Source organism: Heterodontus francisci, chromosome 13 (assembly GCF_036365525.1).
Source record: "Heterodontus francisci isolate sHetFra1 chromosome 13, sHetFra1.hap1, whole genome shotgun sequence".
Lineage (NCBI taxonomy): Eukaryota > Metazoa > Chordata > Chondrichthyes > Heterodontiformes > Heterodontidae > Heterodontus > Heterodontus francisci.
The window spans coordinates 31,675,499-31,700,436 of NC_090383.1; the positions used below are offsets into that span (position 1 = coordinate 31,675,499).

At 46.4% G+C, this 24,938-nt stretch overlaps 1 protein-coding gene across 1 annotated transcript in view; it reads left to right on the forward strand.

The window, feature by feature from the left end:
• Window positions 1-24,938, forward strand: part of plg (plasminogen) — a 151,235-nt gene that overhangs the window by 78,348 nt on the left and 47,949 nt on the right. The window contains exons 11-14 of the mRNA XM_068044620.1: window positions 4,912-5,105; window positions 12,407-12,555; window positions 18,007-18,103; window positions 24,389-24,506. Coding sequence (XP_067900721.1) covers window positions 4,912-5,105; window positions 12,407-12,555; window positions 18,007-18,103; window positions 24,389-24,506 — 558 coding nt within the window. The remainder of the gene's footprint in view (window positions 1-4,911; window positions 5,106-12,406; window positions 12,556-18,006; window positions 18,104-24,388; window positions 24,507-24,938) is intronic.

Consider the following 24,938-nt stretch of genomic DNA (forward strand, 5'->3'; position numbering starts at 1 on the left):
GTTGACTCTTACATGCCCTCTGAGATGGCTGAACAAGCCACTCAGTTGTATCTAACCGCTACAAAGTGAATAAAAAAGAATGAAACTGGACGGACCACCCAGCATCGACCTAGGCACTGGGAAGGACAATGGCAAACCCAGCCCTATCAACCCTGCAAAGTCCTCCTTATCAACGTCTGGGGGCTTGTGCCAAAGTCGGGAGGGAGTTGCCCTGGGAGTCCTCAACATCGACTCTGGACCCCTTGAAGTTTCATGGCATCAGGTCAAACACGGACAAGGAAACCTCCTGCTGATTACCACCTACCGCCCTCCCTCAGCTGATGAGGTCAGTACTCCTCCATATTGAACACCACTTGGAGGAAGCATTGAGGGTGGCAAGGGCCCAGAATGTTCTCTGGGTGGGGGACTGCAATGTCAATCACCAAAAGTGGCTCGATAGCACCACTACTGACCGAGCTGGCCGAGACCGAAAGGACATAGCTGCTAGACTGGGTATGCGGTGGGTGGTGAGGGAACTAACAAGAGGGAAAAACATACTTGACCTCGTCCTCACCAGTCTGTCTGCCGCAGATGCATCTGTCCATGACAGTATTTGTAGGAGTGACCACCGGACAGTCGTTGTGGAGACGAAGTCCCGCCTTCACAGTGAGGATACCCTCCATTGTGTTGTGTGGCACTACCACTGTGCTAAATGGGATAGGTTTCGAACAGATCTAGCAATGCAAAACTGGGCATCCATGAGGTGCTGTGGGCCATCAGCAGCAGCAGAATTGTACTCAACCACAGTTGTAACCTCATGGTCCGGCATATCACCCACTTTAGCATTACCATCAAGCCAGGAGACCAACCCCGGTTCAATGAAGAGTGCAGGAGGGCATGCCAGGAGCACCAACAGGCATACCTCAAAAATGAGGTGTCAACCTGGTGAAGCTACAACACAGGACTACCTGTGTGCCAAACTGCATAGGCAGCATGCGATAGACAGAGCTATGCGATCCCATAACCAACGGATCAGATCTAAGCTCTGCAGTCCTGCCACATCCAGCAGTGAATGATGGTGGACAATTAAACAACTAACAGGAGGAGGTGGCTCCACAAATATTTCTAGCCTCAATAAAAGCGAAATACTGCAGATGCTGGAAATCTGAAATAAAAACAAGAAATACGGGAAATACTCAGCAGGTCTGGCAGCATCTGTGGAGGGAGAAACAGAGTTAACGTTTCAGGTCAGTGACCCTTCTTCAGAACTGACAAATATTAGAAATGTAAAAGATTTTAAACAAATTTTTAAAAAACAGAAACAGTGGGTAGGCACAGTAGAAACAAACTAAATACACTAAAAATCCTAAACTAAAATAACCAAATAAAAAAGAAAAAAGAAAAAATAACTAAATATAAAAAGGGTGGGGGTGGGGGGGTGGCTGTCAGGCTCTGAAATTATTGAATTCAATGTTCAGTCTGGTAGGCTGAAGCATGCCTGAACGATTAATTAGAGTTGTTCCTCGAGCTTGCGTTGATGTTCGCATGTAACACTGTGGCAAACCTAGGACAGAGATGTGAGCATGGGAGCGGGAGCGGGCGGGGGTGGGGGGGGTGTTGAAATGGCCAGCAACTGGAAGCTCGGGATCATGTTTACGGACTGAGCAACGGTGTTCTGCAAAGCGGTCACCCAATCTGCGTTTGGTCTCCCCAATGTAGAGGAGACCACATTGTGAGCAGCGAATATATTATACTAAATTGAAAGAAGTACAAGTAAATCGCTGCTTCACCTGAAAGGAGTGTTTGGGGCCTTGGATAGTGAGGAGCGAGGAGGTAAATGGGCAGGTATTACACCTCCTGCGATTGCAGGGGAAGGTGCTATGGGAAGGGGACGAGGTGTTCGGGGTAATGGAGGAGTGGACGAGGGTGTCACGGAATGGTGACAAGGGAAGGGAGGGGAAGATGCGTTTGGTAGTGGCATCACGCTGGATGTGGCGGAAGTGGCGGAGGATGATCCTTTGGATCTGGTGACTGCTGGGGTGGAAAGTGAGGACAAGGGCAACCCTGTCGCAGTTCTGGGGGGGAGGAGAAGGGGTGCGGGTAGAGGTGCAGGAAATGGGCTGGACAAGGTTGAGGGTTCTGTCAACCATAGTGGGCGGGAATCCTCGGTTGAGGAAAAAGGAAGACATATCAGAAGCACTGTCATGGAAGGTACCATCATCAGAGCAGATGCGTCGGAATCGGAGAAACTGGGAGAATGGAATGGAGTCCTTACAGGAGGCAGGGTGTGAAGAAGTGTAGTCGAGGTAGCTGTGGGAGTCGGTGAGCTTATAATGAATATTAGTAGACAGCCTATCCCCCGGAGGTGGAAACAGAGAAGTTGAGGAAGGGAAGGGAAGTGTCAGAGATGGACCATGTGAAGGTGAGAGAAGGGTGGAAATTAGAAGCAAAGTTGATAAAGTTTTCTAGTTCCCTCCACCACCTCCACCAGCAGTGTGTACCATCTACAAGATGCACTGCAGCAATGCACCAAGGCTCCTTAGACAGCACCTTCCAAACCTGCGACCTCTATCAACTAGAAGGACAAGGGCAGCAAATACATGGGAACACCACCACCTGCAAGTTCCCTCCAAGTCACACACCATCCTGACTTGGAACTATATTGCCGTTCCTTCACTGTCGCTGGGTCAAAATCCTGGAACTCCCTTCCTAACAGCACTGTGGGTGTATCTACCTCCCATGGACTGCAGCGGTTCAAGAAGGCAGCTCACCACCACCTTCTCAAGGGAAATTAGGGATGGGCAATAAATGCTGGCCTAGCCAGCGATGCCCACATCCCATGAATGAATTTAAAAAAAATTTGGTGATATATAGCTTGAGGGTCACCACTCATCAAGCTTGGGGTAAGGTGAGGAGGCAGGCCTCCATAAACTACCACAACTGGTATGGGCATTGAACCCATGCTGTTGGCATCTTTCTGTATCACACTTTAGCCATCTAACCAACTGAGCTAACCCACCCCCCGTCTTTAATAGTACTTGATCATTAACAAGCCAAAATTAATAAAGCAGGCACTATGTCTTAATATGTGTTAGTCCAGAGTACTCCCCAAAGAACTTCAGGAGAATGGGAAAAATTGTGTTAAGAGTCCATTAATATTGGTGTACCAAATTAGTACACACTAACATTCCATCACTGTGTACATTATATTGCGTGTCCTAAGCAATTTCACTGTCTGTTTTCTCAACAACTCTCTCCTTGTACTCTCTTACTTTCTGCCTCTTGTACATTCTTCATTTCTGTCATGTTCTCATTATCTTCCGTCTTGTGTTTTTGTTTCTGCCTTCTTGTTTTCCTCACTCCATTTCTACTCCACCCAAACCCCTCAGATTCCCCTCAACCTGCTGTCTTTTCCTTTCCCTTGATCTCTATGTTCTCTTTGTTTTACTCCCTGTTATTTCCTCTTTAGCTTTCTACTTTATTTCTTACTAGCCCACTTAAAATGGGGACCTCTTTACAGTTGTCAGTGCTTGAGAATAACTGTCTTGTCTTCATATTTTTGACAGCTATATTGAAAGCAAGCAGAACAAACAGCAGTGTACAATACCATAGATTAATATTTGATGCAGTGTGCAATTGGTTATTGGGTCCTCTTGTTATATATGACAGTCCCATTGATGTGAAAATAGAGTTTTGCGTTAATGGTCATTTACAGATTGTCTTCATTTTGTACATGCTACCAGATTTTAGTCTCATTCTGCAATTCCACATGATCAGTTGAGCTCTTATTGTGTAACTTCTCACAACTGGTCATGATCATTGCGTATTTTCTTCCTCAATTTGACATTTTTCCATGAATATTAATTCTATAATTATTTTATCCCTCCAATTGCTTACTCTCAAACCTCAGTTTCTTGCTAACTGTCCCACAATTCCCTAAGAATGTCCATTCACAGTTCACTGTCACTTTGTGGTTTTGAGACTAATCAATGAGTCACTATTAACAACATGAAATCAAAGAGATGAGCAAACAACTGTTGCGAAGAATTTTTTGTACAATTTGGAACATTCCCATTATCAAACTGTTTGATTAAGCACCATTGCAATACCTTCATAACTGAATTAGGACAGCACCTCCCAAACCCACAACCCCCACCATCTAGAAGGACAAAGGCAACGGGTGCATGGGAACACTGTCATCTCCAAGTTCCACTCCAAGTGACACATCATCATGACTTGGACATATATCACCGTTCCTTCATTCCTGCTGGATCAAAATCCAGGAGCTTCCTACTTTAACAGCACTGTGGGAGTACCTTCACCACCTGGCCTGAAATGGTTCCAGAAGACAACCAGCTCAAGGGCAATTGAGTTGGGTAATAAGTGCTGGCCTATTCAGTGATGCCCACATCTCCATAAATGATTAACACAAAGTAACTACTGATAGTTTAATTCCATGCTGTATCGGCAAGCCAGAGTTTTGTTATTGGTGATTCATCGAATTGTCTCAAACCATGAAGTGACAGTGATGGGTGAATAAGCATTTGGGGAAAATGTGGAATCAAGACATTTTCTAGGTTCACGTAGTCTTTCCTTATTGTATGAAATTATAACACAGTCACTGTCTCATTCTCGGTTCATTTTGTTCTGCAATTGCTATCTATTCAAATGCAAAATATATCCACTGTGACAGAAATTCCAATTCTTGTTTTAGGGATAAGTGCTACATGAAAATTGACATCAAACAGCTTAAGTAAAGGCATCACCTTCAAAACGATGCCTAGGGAAATACTGAATCTTTCACGATAAATACCATAAAATGTTTGAAGCGTTGAAAGGTTTCCCTCCAGGCCAAGACAAGGAATGAAATTAGATTCAGCAGAAATCTAGCCCTGAGGGATTGTTGATTGTTTCTTTTCTTTCAATCTGCAGGGGACTGGTTGACAATCATTGTAGAAATCCTGATCAGGATAGGGCACCTTGGTGCTATACAACTGACCCTTCCATCCGATGGGAATACTGCAGGATTCCAAAGTGTGATATTGTACAAACTCAACCCCCCACTATCATTCCTGCACCTGGGACAGGAGGCAGTGAGGCACCACAAGCACCTGATGGTGAACCAGGTAATTAGAAGTAACCGCATTGGGAAGGAATACATCCTGTCAATACAAAAGCATTTTCATTATATTACAAGAAACATTGCATTTCTTCAAAAGATAAATTAATCTGAATACTTTTTAAACTGACCAACAAATCTGTTTAAATAATTAGTTATATCAGTTCTCTACTAACATTGAGTCTGCATTTAAAGCCAAAAACAAAGTGCTCCTGACAATGCAACCAAACGCCGTCGTCATCAGTGCGTTCCCAGCCTGCGCACATGCGCAGAACGGTTTCTTCTTGCCAGTATGGTGCTGCGCATGTGCAGTCTACGTCAGCACTCGGCTTGCCAGGAGTAATTCACACATGCACTCTAAAACATCATCCCTCCCAGCCTCACCACTGCCTTCCCTCAGCCACTCGCTACCAGCCTCACTGCTCCCTTCCCTCAGCCACTCGCTCTTGGCCTCGCCACTGCCTTCCCTCAGCCACTTACTCCCCGCCTCACCACTGCCTTCCCTCATCTACTTACTCCCCGCCTCACCACTGCCTTCCCTCAGCCACTCGCTGCTGGCCTGGCCACTGCCTTCCCTCATCTACTCGCTCCCAGACTCACAACTGCCTTCCCTCATCCAATTGCTCCCAGCCTCACTGCTACCTTCCCTCATCCAATTGCTCCCAGCCTCACTGCTGCCTTCCCTCAGCCACTTGCTCCCGGCCTCGCTGCTGCCTTCCCTCAGCCACTCATTCCCAGCCTCGGTGCTGCCTTCCCTCATCCACTTGCTCCCGGCCTCTCAACTGCCTTGCCTCAGCCACTCACTCCCCCCCTCGCCACTGCCTTCCCTCATCTACTTGCTCCCGGCCTCACCACTGCTTTCCCTCAGCCACTCACTCCCCCCCCTCGCCACTGCCTTCCCTCATCTACTTGATTCCAGCCTCGCAGCTGCCTTCCCTCAGCCACTCGCTCCTGGCCTTGCCACTGCCTTCCCTCATCCACTTGCTCCCGGCCTCACCACTGCCTTCCCTCATCTACTTACTCCTGGCCTCGCCACTGCCTTTCCTCATGCAATCGCTCCCAGCCTCGCTGCTGCCTTCCCTCAGCCACTCACTCACCACCTTGCCACCGCCTCCCCTCAGCCACTCACTCCCTGCCTCGCCGCTTCCCTCCTTGGCCAGTTGCTCCCTGCTGCGCTGCCCGAAGAAGCAGCAGAGAATGTGCCATTGTAACGCAAGGCAGGGAGCAAGTGGCCAAGGGGTGATGGGGCGATGTGGGAGTGAATGGCCAAGAGGGGAAGGGGCAAGGCCTGGAGCAAGAGGCCAGGGGTGGGGGCGTGTGGCAGGGTGAAATGGGGAGCGAACAGCCGAAAAGGCCAGGCGGGGAGCAAGCGGCCAAGTTGAGGGGATGGTGTGGTGTGGGGGGGTGGGGTGGATGCGGTGAGGGCGGAAACGAGTGGCTGAGGAAAGGCAGCTGTGAGGCAGGCAGCGAGCAGATGGGTGTGGGAGGGAGCGGCGAAGAGAAGCTTGACGGCAGGAGGGAGTGGGGTTCTGTTGGGGGTGGGATGGAGGCGGCGATCGCAGCCATTGAGGGGATTTTGCTTTAATTTGTTTTTTGTTATTAATTTGAGCAGCGCCATCATTAAATTAATCCCACCTCATTACTTAATACCAAATCTAGAAGAGCCTGCTGCCTGGTTGGTTCCACAACATATTGCTCCAAAAAACAATCTCTAATTCAATAAACTCTCCCTCGAGGCTATCCTTGACAATTTGAATAATCCAGCCTATATGCATATTAAAATCACCCATGATTATTGCCGTACCTTCCTTACAAGCCCCCAGTATTTCCTGGTTTATACTGTGCCTCACTGCAGAACTACTGTTTGGGGACCTATAGATTACTCCCACCAGGGACTTCTTTCCCTTGTTATTTCTTATTTCTACCCAGACTGATTCTACATCTTAATCTCCAGTGCCTATATCATTTCTCACTACAGCACTGATCTCTTCCTTTACAGACAAGGCTACACCACTTCCTTTTCCTTCCTGCCTATCCTTGCGAAATACGGAGTACCCTTGGATATTCAATTCCCGAACCTGATTTCCCTTCAACCACATCTCAGTAATCGCCACTAAATCATCCCCATTCGTCCCTATTTGCGCTGTTAACTCATTAATTTTATTCCAAATGCTTTGTGCATTCAGATACAAAGCCTTTAAGTTTGTTCTATTATCAAATTTCCCCCCACGATTCCTTGGTGCAATATGACGTTCACAGATTCTGTCCTTACCTTTTATTTTCTGGTAACAATCAGCCTCATCACTAATCTGTATTCCTACCTTTTCCTTTAACTTTGACTTCCTAATTTTCCATGCAAATGAACCCTCCCCCCCACTATTTAGTTTAAAGCCCTATCTACAGCCCTAGTTATGCGATTTGCCAGGACTCTGGTCCCAGCAAGATTCAGGTGGAGCCCGTCCCATCGGAACAGCCCCCTCCTTCCCCAGTACTGGTACCAATGTCCCATGAATTCGAACCCATTTCTCCCACACCAATCTTTGAGCCACGCATTTACCTCTTTAATCTTATTGACTCTGTGCCAATTAGCTCGTGGCTCAGGTAGTAATCCAGAGATTATTACCTTTTTGGTTCTGCTTTTTAATTTAGCCTCTAGCTGTTCATATTCCCTCAGCAAAACCTCTATCCTCGTTCTACCTATATCATTGGTACCTACGTGGACCACGACAACTGCATCTTTCCCCTCCCACTCCAAGTTCCTCTGCAGCCCAGATGAGATATCCTGAACTCTGGCACCAGGTAGGCAACACAGCCTTCGGGACTCTTGATCCTGGCCACAGAGAACAGTGTCTATGCCCCTAATTATACTATCACCAATTACGACTACATTTCTCTTTTCTTCCCCAACTTGAATGGCTCCCTGTACCACGGTGCTATGGTTAGTTTGCTTATCCTCCCTACAGTTCCTGCTCTCGTCCACACAGGGAGCAAGAATCTCGAACCTGTTGGACAAGGACAAGGGCTGAGGCTCCTGCAACACTACCTCCTCGATCCCTCTACCTGCCTCACTCGTAGTCACACCCTCCTGTCCCTGATCACTGGCCAAATTCAAGGCAGTTAACCGAAGGGGTGTGACTGTCTCCTGAAGCACAACGTCCAGGTAACTCTTCCCCTTCCTGATGTGTCACAGCGTCTGAAGCTCAGACATCAGCTCATCAACTCTGAGCGAAGTTCCTCGAGCAGCCAACACTTTCTACTCGTGTGGTCACTAGGAGCCACAATGGGGTCCACCAGCTCCCACATCATGCAGGTACAACACATCACCTGGCCCTGCATCTCTATTTTATTTAATTAGATTTTAAAAAAAATTTTTAAATTTACGACTGGTCTTTAGTTTTTAACCTGTAAAATATTTCTCCTATTCACTTTGATCTGAAATCAACCTAGAATTGGTAATTCAAATTAGCAGTTACTTACCAACCAATGAACTTACAGTTTTCCTGTGATGTCACTCTGTTTTTTTTCCCCTTAAATTACCCAAAACATAGATTATTTACACTGGGAAGCTTGATTCCCTAAAATAAACACTACATACTATATTAAAAAAGAACTGTAGACCTTTCTCTTTACTTTCGTAACTTACCCAGCTATTTGGAGTTATTTCCTTACAGCTGTTACTCACCAACCAATCACCTTGCAGCTTTCCTGTGATGTCGCTGTTGATTTTTTTTCAAAACTCCCGCTCTCATTATGCTCCGGCTCCGCTCTCGCTGTTTCCCACTCGCCGAGTGAACTCTCGCTCTCTCTCTCCCACTCTCTTTGTGCCCCGGCTCCATTCTCGCTGTTTCCCGCTCGCTGAGTGAACATCGCTCTCTCTCTCTCCCAGTCTCTTTGGGCCCTGGCTCCGCTCTCGCTGTTTCCCGCTCGCTGAGTGAACTCTCGCTCTCTCTCTCTCCTGCTCTCTTTGTGCTCCGGCTCCGCTCTCGCTGTTTCCCGCTCGCTGAGTGAACTCTCGCTCTCTCTCTCCCACTCTCTTTGTGCTCCGGCTGAGCTCTCGCTGTTTCCCGCTCGCTGAGTGAACTCTCGCTCTCTCTCTCCCACTCTCTTTGTGCCCCGGCTCCGCTCTTGCTGTTTCCCACTCGCAGAGTGAACTCTCGCTCTCTCTCTCCCACTCTCTTTGTGCTCCGGCTCCGCTCTCGCTGTTTCCTGCTCGCTGAGTGAACTCTCGCTCTCTCTCTCCCGGTCTCTTTGGGCCCCGGCTCCGCTCTCGCTGTTTCCCGCTCGCTGAGTGAACTCTCGCTCTCTCTCTCCCACTCTCTTTGTGCTCCGGCTCCGCTCTCGCTGTTTCCCGCTCGCTGAGTGAACCATCGCTCTCTCTCTCCCGCTCTCTTTGTGCCCCTGATCCGCTCTCGCTGTATCCCGCTCGCTGAGTGAACTCTCGCTCTCTCTCTCCCACTCTTTTTGTGCCCCGGCTCTGCTCTCGCTGTTTCCCGCTCGCTGAGTGAACTCTCGCTCTCTCTCTCCCGTTCTCTTTGTGCCCCGGCTCTGCTCTCGCTGTTTCCCGCTCGCTGAGTGAACTCTCGCTCTCTCTCTCCCGTTCTCTTTGTGCCCCGGCTCCGCTTTCGCTGTTTCCCGCTCGCTGAGTGAACTCTCGCTCTCTCTCTCCCGCTTTCTTTGTGCCCCAGCTCCGCTCTCGCTGTTTCCCGCTCGCTGAGTGAACTCTTGCTCTCTCTCTCCCACTTTCTTTGTGCCCCAGCTCCGCTCTCGCTGTTTCCCGCTCGCTGAGTGAACTCTCGCTCTCTCTCTCCCACTTTCTTTGTGCCCCAGCTCCGCTTTCGCTGTTTCCCGCTCGTTGAGTGAACTCTCGCTCTCTCTCTCCCACTTTCTTTATGCCCCGGCTCCGCTCTCGCTGTTTCCCGCTCGCTGAGTGACCTCTCGCTCTCTCTCTCCCACTCTCGTTGTGCCCCGGCTCCGCTCTTGCTGTTTCCCGCTCGCTGAGTGAACTCTCGCTCTCTCTCTCCCACTCTCTTTGTGCCCCGGCTCCACACGTGCTGCTCTCCGCTCGCTGAGTGAACTCTCGCTCTCTCTCTCTCCCACTCTCGTTGTGCCCCTGCTCCACTCTCGCTGTATCCCGCTCGCTGAGTGAACTCTTGCTCTCTCTCTCCCACTCTCTTTGTGCCCCGGCTCCGCTCTTGCTGTTTTCCGCTTGCTGAGTGAGCTCTCGCTCTCTCTCTCCCGGTCCCTTTGTGCCCCGGCTCCGCTCTTGCTGTTTCCCGTTCGCTGAGTGAACTCTCGCTCTCTCAATCCCGCTCTCTTTATGCTCCGGCTCCGCTCTCGCTGTATCCCGCTCGCTGAGTGAACTCTCGCTCTATCTCTCCCACTCTCTTTGTGCCCCTGCTCCGCTCTCGCTGTTTCCCGCTCGCTGAGTGAACTCTCGCTCTCTCTCTCCCGGTCTCTTTGTGCCCCGGCTCCGCTCTCGCTGTATCTCGCTCGCTGAGTGAACTCTCGCTCTCTCTCTCCCGCTCTCTCCCCCTCTCTTTGTGCCCCTGCTCCGCTCTCACTGTATCCCACTCGCTGAGTGAACTCTCGCTCTCTCTCTCCCGCTCTCTTTGAGCTCTGGTTCTGCTCTCGCTGTTTCCCGCTCGCTGAGTAAACTCTCTCTCTCTCTCCCGGTCTCTTTGTGCTCCGGCTCCGCTCTCGCTGTTCCCCGCTCGCTGAGTGAACTCTCGCTCTCTCTGTCCCACTCTCTTTGTGTCTCGGCTCCGCTCTCACTGTTTCCCACTCGCTGAGTGAACTCTCGCTCTCTCTCTCCCACTTGCTTTGTGCCCCGGCTCCACTCTCGCTGCTTCCCGCTCGCTGAGTGAACTCTTGCTCTCTCTCTCCTGGTCTCCGTGTGCCCCGGCTCCGCTCTCACTGTTTCCCGGTCGCTGAGTGAACTCTCGCTCTCTCTCTCCCGTTCTCTTTGTGCCCCGGCTCCTCTCTTGCTGTTTCCCGCTCGCTGAGTGAGCTCTCGGTCTCTCTTTCTCCTGGTCTCTTTGTGCCCCTGCTCTGCTCTTGCTGTTTCCCGCTTGCTGAGTGAACTCTCTCTCCCGTTCTCTTTGTGCCCTGGCTCCGCTCTCGCTGTTTCCTGCTCGCTGAGTGAACTCTCGTTCTCTCTCTCCCGGTCTCTTTGTGCCCTGGCTCCGCTCTCGCTTTTTCCTGCGCGCTGAGTGAACTCTTGTTCTCTCTCTCCCGGTCTCTTTGTGCCCCGGCTCCGCTCTCGCTGTTTCCTGCTCGCTGAGTGAACTCTCGTTCTCTCTCTCCCGGTCTCTTTGTGCCCCGGCTCCGCTCTCGCTGTTTTCCACTCGCTGAGTGAACTCTCGCTCTCTCTGTCCCGCTCTGTTTGTGCTCCAGATCCACTCTCGCCATTTCATGCACATGTTGGCTCTTTGAAAGAGCTATCAAATTAGTCTCACACCCTTCTGTTTTACCATAGCTATGCAAATTTTCTCCTTTTAAGCCTATGTCCAATTCTGTTTTGAAAGTTATTATTGGATCTACTTCCACCATCCTTTCAGGTAGCACATTCCAGATCATAAGTATTAGCTGCGTAAACAAAAGTCTCCTCATTTCTCCCCTGGTTCTTTTGCTATGGCAATACTATGGTTAAAAGAACTTCATTTAACCTTCAGAGCCACATGTTCTTACACGATGAGTAGAATAATATCGATTGTTATAAATATAACACAATTACAGTAAGATTAACCTGCGTCAGACTGCAATACACCAGAAAAGTGCATGAGACAAATTCCAATAGATCGTGCATATACATAATATAGCTATTTCACGATTTTTACAAGTGTAACCTGGAATAATAAAATAGCACTAGTGTTTGTGGAAACAGACATACTTGACTCATATCCTGTGGTACTAGGTGGTAGGTTTGACCTTTTTTTATTCTGTCAATTTATTGTTTACTCCCTCCTTTTAGGTTCCCCCACACTATGCTTCATTCCCAAACTGTAAGGGTAAGCACATAACCTGCTCCTAGACCTTTGCTATTGATCCTTTTGAGCTATCTGCCATAAAACTGGTCCTTCATGACTTATGCTCTGACTTTTGCTTCCCTCCTTATGACAGGCTAGCTTGGCATCTGAGCTGCATTCCGCTGTTCGGCATCGCCCTGATTTATACTCTTTTAAATGAAAAAACAACAGTTTTGTTTTATATTCTTTTGGTCTGTCAGCACAATAATGACTCCCTTATCTCAGAGATGCTGTGATGAAAGAGATGGCAGTCATTTTTCCTCTGTTAATCTTATTTTGCCAGACTGCCGCATAAATAATGGAGAGACGTATCGAGGGAAAACATCAACCACATCGAGTGGCAGGACATGCCAAGATTGGTCATTGATGACCCCCCATTTTCATAGGCACTTCACTCCTAAAACACACCCTAATGCTGGACTGGAGGGAAATGTGAGTTGACCATGTGGCCTGTAAAAACGAGTCCTTGGCTGAGATAGTGTAATATTTCAGAGATTACATTTAATTTGTTCAACATTCTCCTATCCTTTTCATCACAACCAGCACCCTGTACTTACTGACCATCCCCTTCTGTACAAGAGGCAAGAGGACACAGAGCAGCAGTTGTGAAAAGCAGACCGCCTTATTATAGAAATGTCGATATATTTGATTCATTGTGTCTCTGTCAATGTTAGCTTCGTGTTAGAACAACTTGTTGGAGTCCCATCTCCCTGCTCTCTCCATACATTTTAATATCCTAATTTGAGGGTTTGCCTCATTCTCCCTCGAATGTCATGTTGAGTCCACTTCAATATGGTATAACAGTCCCTTTGCATGAAATTAAATACTTGTAGCCTTTCTCTTTATGCATCCAGCATTAATCCTTGTCATTGCTGCAACAGCAAAGGCAAATTGCAGCATTTGACAAGTTCGCAATGTTAAATTTCTTGTTTGTAAAAAGCTTTGAAGTGCAAATCCTACGGTATAGGCCTCTCCCAGTTTTTTCTTCCTTCAACTTGAATTTTTTGTTCCTAGAGTTATCATTTGGGATAGAGTGCTAGCAGAATACTGGTGTGCTTTAGTTGCATGGTAGAAAAGCTGTGCTGAAACACAAATTCGAGGGTCCCTGAGGAATGATGCTGTGATGCAACACTCCCAACACAGTGCACAATTGTGGGTGTGCATCCTGTAATTTTCTACCCATTATAATTCATAGGGAGATAATCTTAGGGTACCTTGCAGTGAGGTACTCCTCCAACTCTGGTCTCTTGCACATTCCTAATTTTCTTCATTCCGTCATTGGCAGCCGTGTCTTCAGTCACGAAGGCCTTAAGCTCTAGAGTTCTTTCCCTAAATCTCTCCACCTCTTTTTCTGCCTCTTTCTCCTTTAAGACACTACTTTAAACCTACTTCTTTGAACATGCTTTTGGTCACCTGTCCTAATATCTCCTTGTGTGGCTCAGTGTCAAATTTTGTTTGATACTCACTCCTGTAAATTGCCTTGAGTGTCTTACTATGCTAAAGGCATTATGGAAATGCAAGTTGTTATTGCTGATACGCCTGAGTGACCTGAATTGAGGTGGCAGATGGAGTAGAATGAGGGAAAGTGTGAGGTTATTCACTTTGGTAGTAAGAACAGAAAAGCAGAATATTTTTTAAAAGGCATGAAATTTCAAAATCTTAATGTTCAGAGAGGCTTGGGTGCACTCGTACAAGGCACACAGAAAGTTAGCATGCAGGTACAGCAACTGATCAGGAAGGCATGTTGGCCTTTATTGCAAGGGGATTAAAGTACAAGAATAAGGAAGTCTTGCTACATTTGGGCTTTGGTGAGACCAAACCGGGAGTACTGTACGCAGTTTTGGTCTCCATATTTAAGGAAGAATATATTGTCCGGTGACATTGATCACAAGTGGTGGGAGTCAGTTGCCAGCGATCGCCAGAGCTGGCGGGCAACCATAAAGGCGGGGCTAAAGTGTGGCGAGTCGAAGAGACTTAGCAGTTGGCAGGAAAAAAGACAGAAGTGCAAGGAGAGAGACAACTGCGTAACAGCCTTGTCAACCAATTTTATCTGCAGCACCTGTGGAAGAGTCTGCCTTTATAGCCACTCCAGGCGCTGCTTCACAAACCACTGACCACCTCCAGGTGCTTACCCATTGTCTCTCGAGACAAGGAGGCCAAAGAGAGAGATACTTACATTAGAAGTGAAACAACAAATATCCCCTAGATTGGTTGCTGGAATGAGAGGGTTGTCTAATGATGAGAGGCTGAGTAAACTGAACCTATACTCTCTGAAGTGTAGAAGAATGAGAGATGATCTCATTGAAACTAAATCTATTTAAATTATCTAAATGATGAGAGATTGCAGAGTTCTGAAATGCAGAGTGATCTGAGTGTCCTAGTGCATGAATCGCAAAACGTTAGTATGCAGGTACAGCATGTAATTAGGAAAGCTAATAGAATGTTATCATTTATCATGAGGGGAATTGAATACAAAAGTAGGGAGGTTATGCTTCAGCTATACAGGGCATTGTAGAGACCACATCTTGAGTACTGTGTACATTACTGGTCTCCTTATTTAAGGAAGGATGTAAATGTGTTGAAGGCAGTGCAGAGAAGGTTTACTAGACTAATACCTGGAATGGGTGGCCTGTCTAATGAGGAAAGATTGGACAGGCTAGGCTTGCATCCTCTGGAATTTAGAAGAGTAAGAGCCGACTTGATTGAAACATATAAGATCCTGAGGGGCCTTGATAGGGTGGATGTGGAAAGGATGTTCCCCCATGTGGGAGAATCTCAAACTAGGGGTCACTGTTTAAAAATAAGGGGTCGCCCATTTGAGACAGAGATGAGGAGAACTGTTTTCTCTCAGAGAGTCTTGAGTCTTTGGAATTCTCTTCTTCAAAAGGCAGTGGAAGCAGAGCCTTTGAATATTTTCAAAGCAGAGATAGATAGATTCTTGATAAGTAAGGGGGTGGAAGGTTCTTGGGGGTAGGTGGAAATGGTAATCAGTTCAGCCATGAACTTATTGAATGGCGGAGCAGGCTCGAGGGGTCGAATGGCCTACTCCTGCTCCTAGCTCTTATGTTCGTATGTAAACATACAAGATTCTGAAGGGGCTTGACAGGGTAGACACTGAGAGGTTGTTTCCCTCTGCCTGAGGAATCTAGAACATGGGGGCACAGTCTCAGGATAAGAGATCGATAATTTAGGACTGAGACTAGGAGAAACTTCTTCACTCAAATGCACCTTTGGAAATCTCTACCCCAGCATGTTGTGGATGCTGCATTATTGAGTATATTTAAGGTTGAGATAGACAGATTTTTGGGCTCTCACGGATTCAAGGGATGTGGGGAGAGGGCGGGTAAGTGGAGTTGAGGTAGATAATCAGCCATGACAGCATTGAATGGCAGAGTAGCCTCGAGGGGCCATATGGTCTGCTCCTGCTCCTATTTCTAATGTTCTTATGATAATGACCATCTGTTTTCTGAAATCTATCAAAGTCTGATCATGCCTCATAGGCATTTAACAGATCATCTGTTTTGTAAATTTCATCCAAGAACTCAAATAGAAGGTCCAAACCTGCATCATTATCTAACTGATGGGCATCCAGTTCACAAAATACTATACTCTTGATTTTACTTCTGGTTGAAAGTGACAATGCCAAGGCCATACCTCATTTCCTCTTTGGTAAGGACATAACCTGTGTCCAGATATCCAGTTCATTTGCCCACTGGTCATATGGTTCAAGCTCTAGGAACATTGAAGGAACATACCCATACAATTTCCACTTGCTTTCTGCCATTTTCACAATGGCTACGAGGGTTGTAGTTTTCTATCTTAGTTTTTTTTCTTTGTTAGCTTCCAACCTTCCCTTTTAGGCAAAGATCCTCTGCTACCATGTTCTATTTCAGAAAACCAGTTGGTGAAAGATAGAACTGGAGCCAATCTTTACATACTTTTATATTGATTTATAGAGCTACACATTACAAGTATACATCTCCTAATGTAACAATCAAGCACAAGTCTTTGTCTACTTATAGGGGGCTCAATTGAATGCCCAGTTATTGCCCACCAATTGCATACAATTAAACACAATTAACATACATGTCAGGAAAACATAATATGCCGAATGAGAAATATTAATTCATCAGTTGGAAACTCACATTAAAATTTTAATGGAAAAAAATCCTACAGTTAAATTTTTAAAAACTGGAAGCCAAGATAGCCACCACGATTTGCATCTGAAACACCTTTTCACAGTCCAAGGCCTCCAACAGGAGCCAGAAGTCTGAGGAGCATGGACCCAGAACAATGGCTTGATCTAAGTGATTGAATTGCCAAGGATTGCTTCATTAGCATGGCATTCAAGGCAATCCTGACACATTGACTTTGAAAACGCAAACCCCTCCAAGTGTAAATATTGGCATCCTGGGACCTGTGGAACCAATTCCATTGCTTGAATCTCATTAGAAGGTTCTAGACAATACACTGAGACAGTCATGTGACCATCTGTCCATCTCTGAAAAAAAGCTTGGAGTTTCCTTAAACAAAGAGACAAGCAGTAACTGAGACTGCAGGAGCAGGAAGGCTGTGTGCCTCCCTTTTTTTCTCTCTCTCCAGAAAACATCAAGTTTGAAAACCGTCTGTGACTGTGGACCCTCCAAGCTTACAGATTGCTATAAAGACCAGGAGGAGAGCCCTGTAATGCACAAGTCCAAGTACAAGTACACCTTGAAGAAAACCCCGAACCAAGCAGGCTAGCCACAAAGTGCACTTTGAACAGCCAAAGACTTCAAGAATACAACTTCTGCCAGTTTATTTAATATTCATTTATTCTGAACTCCAATCCAACCACAAAACCTACTTTCCACTCTATAATCTATTTGTGTGTGTCTGATTCTCGTGTGAATGTGTGCATGAATGTGTAGCATATTTTTTTATTATTTTTAGATTGGGTTTTGATTGTTGAGTATAATAAAGTCTTTCATTTTTAAACTCAAGAAAACCTATCCGATTGGTTCTGTCACGATCACATTTAAGGTAAAAGGGAAAACATTCACTGAGGTGGTAACTACAGCCACTGTTTAAAAAGGAATAAACCCTATTGCGGTCAAATAAGAGGAAGGGCAAGAGGGCCGACACTGACCCCCTCCTCACCTGGCCGTAACATACAATTAACACATTGTACTACCCACCGGTGTCATTCAGGTTACTTTGCTTTGCAATTCTATTCAATGCTTGACCTCAGTAAATATTTCAGTGATTCGTGATGTCCAGGGCTGATTGGGATCTTAGGATTCGACGGATCCAACATTTCTGCTAAAGTGGCATAATGGGAGCATCTTCATCAAATTCAAAGGCAATTTAAAAAAAAGAAAACCAGGATAGAATTCATAAATTTCAATAACATGAAAGGTTACAGACCTGAAACATTAAGTCTGCTTCTCTCTCCACAGATGCTGCTTGACCTGCTGAGTATTTCCAGCACTTTCTGTTTTTATTTCAGATTTCCAGCATCTGCAGTATTTTGCTTTTATTTTACTGCAATAGAGTTTACTGGTTGGATAAGATATTCCAAAGAAAATTATAAATAGAAACAATGTTCAGATCTATTGCTGCCATTCAATAAATCTGACAAGCATATGAGGTTGGTTACACTTGACAGATGCCTAGGCCCTAATGTCTGACATTCCCTCTCTAAACCACTTCACCTCCCCCTCATCCTTGAAGACACACCTTAAAATCTACTTCTTTGAACGTCACCTGTCTTTATGTGGCTTGGTACCAGATTTTACCTGATTATGCTCCTGTGAAGCACCTTGGGATGTTTTTACTGCATTAAAGGCACTATATAAATTCAATTTGTTGTTGTTGGTCTAACACATTCTTGTTTAATTATAGTATTGCAGGAATCCAGATGGTGACCACAACGGCCCATGGTGTTACACAACAGATCCCAACAAACAATACGATTATTGCGATGATATTCCCATGTGTGGTGAGTTCTACTTCTGCATTAACTCGATGTACGCTTCACAGAAGACATTTGCTAATCTTGACAACATACCTCTGCACGACACTGTTCCTTTGTTGAAGTTTTTGAACTGATGCATTGATATACCTTCCCCTAGCTAATAATCGATGTGACCGGCTTAGTGTACTTATATACGTATAGCTCATGCCATTGCACTTCTCATAGGCAAGCGAGCTCGAAGGTATCCTTCTTCACTCCCACTGGCCCAGATATTTGTGGGAAGATGGGAAGGCAGAGGGGTACAGGTGCTGGTGGTTTGGGGGTGGGGTGGGGGTGTGGGTGATCTGGTGCGTGTGGTTTGGGGGAGGGTGTTGGTGGTTTGGGAGGGGGTGCTGGTGGTTTTGAGGGTGGGGTGGGAGTGTGGGTGATTTGGGGGTGGGGTGAGGGTGCTGGTAGTTTGGGGGCAGGTGCTGTGGGTGATTTGGGGGTGGATGCTGGTGGTTTGGGAGGGTGGCGGTGGTTTGGGGGGGTGACGGTGGTTTGGGGGGTTGCTGGTGGTTTGGTGGGGTGACGGTGGTTTGGGGGGGTGACGGTGGTTTGGGGGGGTGACGGTGGTTTGAGGGGGTGGCGGTGGTTTGGGGGGGTGACGGTGGTTTGGGGGGTTGACGGTGGTTTGGGGGGTTGACGGTGGTTTTGGGGGGTTGAAAGTGGTTTGGGGGGGTTGAAAGTGGTTTGGGGGGGTGACAGTGGTTTGAGGGGGTTGAAAGTGGTTTGGGGGGGTTGAAAGTGGTTTGGGGGAGTGACAGTGGTTTGGGGGGGTTGAAAGTGGTTTGGGGGGGTGACAGTGGTTTGGGGGGGTTGAAAGTGGTTTGGGGGGGTTGAAAGTGGTTTGGGGTGGGTGACGGTGGTTTGGGGGGGTGGCGGTGGTTTGGGGGGGTGGCGGTGGTTTGGGGGCGGCTGCGGGTCAGTGGTATCGAGGGTCAGGGCCTTTGGATTGCAGATTGGAGGTGCTTTGGATCATGTAGAGGGATTCTGATCACGGGGTGGGAAGCAGGTTTACTTGGTGGGGCGATGGGAGCACTCCTGCTTCTCCTGGCTCAGGAACAGTCCTATATCCGATGTTCTTGCTTCCCTTCCTGAGCCCTGGGAAAGCTGGACCGTAGCCGTTAAATCTACAAGCCTCATTTGTATATTGAAATAACTGACACTCCCCCTCTCCTCGCGTGAACGTGATTGGAATTAAAATTGGAAGCGGGTGCGTTCGAGGGGGGTTGGGTGGGCTATAGGATTTTTGAAATTTTAACCTAGCCCCCTCTCCTCTCCTGCCCAGCGTGGGGAGTGAAAATTCCCCCATTGAAGCATTTCCCAGTTTTAGAGTCATAGAGTCATAGAGAGATACAGCACCAAAACAGGCCCTTCGGCCCACCGAGTCCGTGCCGACCATCAACCACCCATTTATACTAATCCTACATTAATCCCATTTTCCCTCTCACATCCCCACCTTCCCTCAAATCTCCTACCACCTACCTACACTACGGACAATTTTTACAATGGCCAATTTACCTATCAACCCGCAAGTCTTTGGCATGTGGGAGGAAACTGGAGCACCCGGAGGAAACCCACGCTTGAGCCTTGGGGGCTGACTTGAAGACCAACCCATTGGGGAAGCAATATCAAAATTGTTAGGACTATAGTGACCACCCATGGACAGAATTGCTACAAAACCATTAGTAAAGTGTGGTATAAAATAAAAACAGAAAGTGTTTGAAATACTCAGCAGGTCTGGCAGCATCTGTAGAGAGAGAAGCAGAGTTAACGTTTTAGGTTTGTGACCTTTCATCAGAACTGGGGGCACAGGACAAGTAATTGCCAGCAGCACATGAGATTTGGCAGGGAAGAATCAACAAGCGTTTCTAGGAGCTAATCTCCAGCTATCATAATGCTACTGAGGAGACTTTACATTGCTCACAACTATCCAGAACTCAAAACTGCAAAACATTTCTTACTTTTGCAGCTAGAGGACACTTATAAACTTTCATGAACAAATAAAGACAGCCAAAGGCCAACATAAAAAATAATCTCACAAACACACCAATCTGTCAAAAATGTCCACATTTACAGACATTCTCTTCATTATATCCTGTTACTATTACTTATCAAGATGCCTAGCCCTTGTGTCTGACGTGGCATTTACCTCAATAATTACAATACCCTAGCAGGACTTACTTCCAGTGCCATCTTGCTTCCACATTCAATGCCAACAGACCAGAAGCTCCCACCTGTACTGTTGGAAAGGGGTGGATTGATGCAATCACATTGCCACTATCTTGACAGTGACACCAGTGACCACTTCTTACAGCTGCTAGTTCTAGGCATGGGCTCATTGGGTTAATGGCTTGGGTGAGAATAGAAGGAATATTCCCAATACTATGTTTTCTACATTACAGGGAATATTTATGCCTCAACCAACATCATTAAAACAGATTTTCTGGTCATTATCATATTGCTGTTTGTGGAATTTGCTGTGCACAGATTGGCTGCGGTGTTTCCCTACATTCCAACAGTTACCAGGATTAGATCTATGATGTCAGCTGTGGCTTTATTGATTGCAGTCTTACCTCTGTCTCAGGAGGTCGTGGGTTCAACTTCCACTCTTGCTCATCAGCAAAGTGATGGAAGGTGTCGTTGACAGTGCAATCAAGCAACACTTGCTCACCAATAACCTGCTCGCCGATACTCAGTTTGGGTTCCACTAGGGTCACTCAGCTCCAGACCTCATTCCAGTGTTGGTCCAAACAAGCTGAATTCTAGAGGTGAGGTGAGAGTGGCTGCCCTTAACATCAAGGCAGCATTTAACCAAGTGTGGCATCAAGGAACCCTAGTAAAATTAAAGTGAATGGAATAAAGGGGAAACTCCCCACTGGTTAGAGTCACATCTAGCACAAAGGAAGATGTTTGTGGTTGTTGGAGGCCACTCATCTCAGCCCCAGGAAATCGCTGCAGGAGTTCCTCAGGGTAGTGTCCTAGGCCCAACCATCTTCAGTTGCGTCATATGAACATACGAATTAGGAGCAGGAGTAGGCCACTCGACCCTTCAAGCCTGCTCTGCCATTCAATAAGTTCATGGCTGAACTGATTACTCCACATTTCCACCTACCCCCAATAACCTTCCACGCCCTTGCTTATCAAGAATCATCAATTACCTTTCTGTCATCATAAGGCCAGAAGTGGGGATGTTTGCTGATGATTACACAATGCTCAGTACCATTCACTGCTTCTCAGATACTGAAGCAGTCCGTGCCTGCATGCAGCAAGACCTGAACAACATTCAGGCTAGGGCTGATAAGTGGCAAGTAACATTTGCACCACACAAGTGCCGGGCAATGACCATCTCCATCAAGAAATAACCTAACCATCTCTCCTTGACGTTCAATGGCATTACCATCAATGATTCCCCCACCATCAACATCCAGGGGTTACCATTGACCAGAGACTTAACTGCACCAGCCATATAAATACAGTGACTACAAGAACAGATCAGAGACTGGGAATTCTGCAACCTCCTGACTCCCTAAAGCCTGTCTGCCATCTACAAGTCAAGAGTGTGATGGAATACACTTCACTTCCCTGGATGAGTGCAGCTCCAACAACACTCAAGAAGCTCAACACCATCCAGGACAAAGTTGCCCACTTAATTGGCACCCCATCCACCATCTTAAACATTCACTTCCTTCACCATTTACGCACAGTGGCAGCAGTGTCGACCATCTATAAGAAGCACCACAGCAACACGCCAAAACTCCTTCGAAAGCAACTTCCAAACCCATGACCTCTACCAACTAGAAAAATGAGGGCAGCAGCATGGGAACATCACCACCTGCAAGATCCTCTCCAAATCACACACCGCCCTGACTTGGAATTATATTACAGTTCCTTCGCTATCACTGGGTCAAAATCCAAAAAACTCCATGCCTAACAGCACTGTGGGTGTACCTACACCATATGGACTGCAGCGGTTCAAGAAGGTGGCTCACCACCACCTTCTCAAGAGCAATTAGGGATAGGCAATAAATGCTGGCCTAGCCAGTGACACTCAAATCCCATGAACATATGGAAAAAAGAACTATGAAGCAGTCTGGAATCAAACATCACCCTTCAAACCTCCTCCTGATATCTTGGAGCCGGAGGACTCCACTGGACTGACACAATTATCAGGGTGCGCTGCATGCCCTGACTTACTGCCTGCAATGTGCTGCAGGTCATGGACTCCTCCAGCTTACCCACTATCAACAAGATATGAGAGGAGAGCATCCCACTACCAGCATGTGAGATATATGCTCCTGAATCACACTTCTTTTAAAAACTAGGCTCCTGAGATCTGGTTCCCTGGGCGCTCTGAAATTACAGATTTATTCAAACTAAATATATGAGTGGACCAGAAGGTGGAAGATGAAATTTAATGCAAAATAAATATAAGTTACTGCACACAGGAAGGAAAGATCTGTGGCACAAGTACTCCATGGATGATATTGAAATAACTTAGGATGACGTTGAAAAAGACTGAAGAGCCTTAGTAAATTCAACATTCAACAGGCCAAACCAACGCGGAGCAGCAATCTATAAAAGCAACAGAATCTTTGAACTACATTTCCAGAACAGTAGAGTATGTCAGTGGAAGTTGTGATCAAATTATACAGTGCTCTGCAGACCAGACTTTGAATAGCGTGTTCAGTTCTAGTCATTAAAATACGAGGAAGTGCGGAGAAGTGCCATGAGACTGATCCCTAGAGTCAGGAATCTGAGTTATGAGAGAAGACTAGAAAGGAGACATCTGAAAGGTGATCTTATTGAGGTAAGTATGACAGTAAACGGTATGGAAAGTTTAATGCGGAATAATACTTTAACTTAAGCAATGGGAGTAGAACTGGGGTCACAGGTTTAAATTAGTAAAAGGCAACATTAGGACTGATATCAGGAGGTTCGTCACGCAGGTGATGAACAACACTTGGAATGAGCAGGATGGTAGAGGTTAAAACCCTGGAACCAATTAGATGCAATAACATGGTGGGGGGCAGGGGAAAGTGTTCGGATGGATGAATGTACATTGTCTGAATGACCTTCGTCATCCTTAAGTATCTTGTGAACTCTGTCACACATCGTATGGAGCTCGTCTTCACATGAAGTGTCCTGAGAGCTTGTCTCGAGCCCAATCCAAGGAAACTATACTACATGCTGATGATGATTTGAAGGTCACTAGCTGACAACAAAACTGATGTTTAGAAAAATCTGGAGAAATTTAAGGCCTGTCTATTAGTTTCAAGATCCCCCTTCCCTACCTACCATTTTCTTTTCCTTTATTGACAATGATTTCTCTGTGTAATGGAAGTGGATGTTGAGACAGTCATAGCTGTTAATGTTTGAACATTTCAACTAATGTTGGTATCTGCACAATGTTAAAATGCACACAAATCAAGGTGGTCATTTTCTGAGCTTGCCTGTCAACTGGGCATATCTGTAGTTGCTATGAGAGATGGATGCAAAATCACGGCAGTTGCACTTGTGATTTCCCATGATACACCATGCCAGCTAAGGAGTCAGGGTAATGGAGCAGTCTTGGTAGATTAGTGGCCATGTTACTGGACTAGCAATCTACAGACCTTAACTAATAATCCAGAGAAAACAAGTCCAAATCCCACCATGCCAGTTTAAGAATTTGTGTTAATTTTTTAAACTCTAGAAATAAAAAGCCATGAAACTGTTGGATTGTTTTAAAGCCCAACCAGTTCATTAATATCCTGTAGGGAATGGAACCTGCTGCCTTTATCCAGTCTGGTCTATATGTGACTCCAGTTCCACACCAAAGTGATTGGCTCATAAATGCTTTCTGAAGTGGCCTAGCTAGCTTCTCAGTTCAAGGGATGGGCAATAAATGCTGCCCTTGTTTACTAAATTCCATCCTTGGAGGATCTGTAGCTCAAATCCAAACACTCAATGTCATGTGAACTCACCTACGTTTATTGGTTGAATTTAGTCAATTCACAGCTATGCCCAAGCCGCACTAACGTGGAGCAGTGAAATGCTGCATCCAGCTGGGGAAGAAGAAGCTTGCTGCACTACTCCTAGTCTGTAGGCTTAAATCATCTGTCTCTTGATTACGGAAAAATATCGATGGGCCACACCTCTCCCCCAATCATATGACATCAAGTTGACCAAAAATTAGCACTGGGGACCTGAAAATGGTGGGAGGGGTTGGAAGCAGGAAAGGTATCACTTAAGTAGTTGAGCTAATTGATCTTTTTGTGATGCTAGAACTCCCTCATGAGTGTGGAAAGCCTGTCGTTGAGCCCAAGAAATGTTTTGGAAGAATTGTTGGTGGCTGTGTATCCAAACCATACTCCTGGCCTTGGCAAATTAGTCTTCGTACCAAGTAAGTGACTTGCCTCAGAAAACAGATGGTACAAAATCTTTCCCAGATAAGTGACAAGTGAAGTCATGCTGCCAGTCTCGATTACACACTTGAAACTTAAACTGGATTAGCCACATAAATACTGAGGCTACAACAGCAGGTCAAAGGCTGGGTATTCTGCAGCAAGTAACCCATCTTCTGACTCTCCAAAGCCTCTCCATCATCCACAAGGCACAAGTCAGGAGTGTGATGGAATCCTCTCCACTTGCTGGATGAATGCAGCTCCAATAACACTCAAAGAGTTCAACACATCCAGGATAAAGCAGCCTCTTCATCGTCAGTCCATTCACCAATTTAAACATTCACTCTCTACCCCACTGGCACACCGTGGCTGTAGTGTGTCCCATGTACAAGATACACTACACAACTTAAAAGCAAAATACTACAGATGCT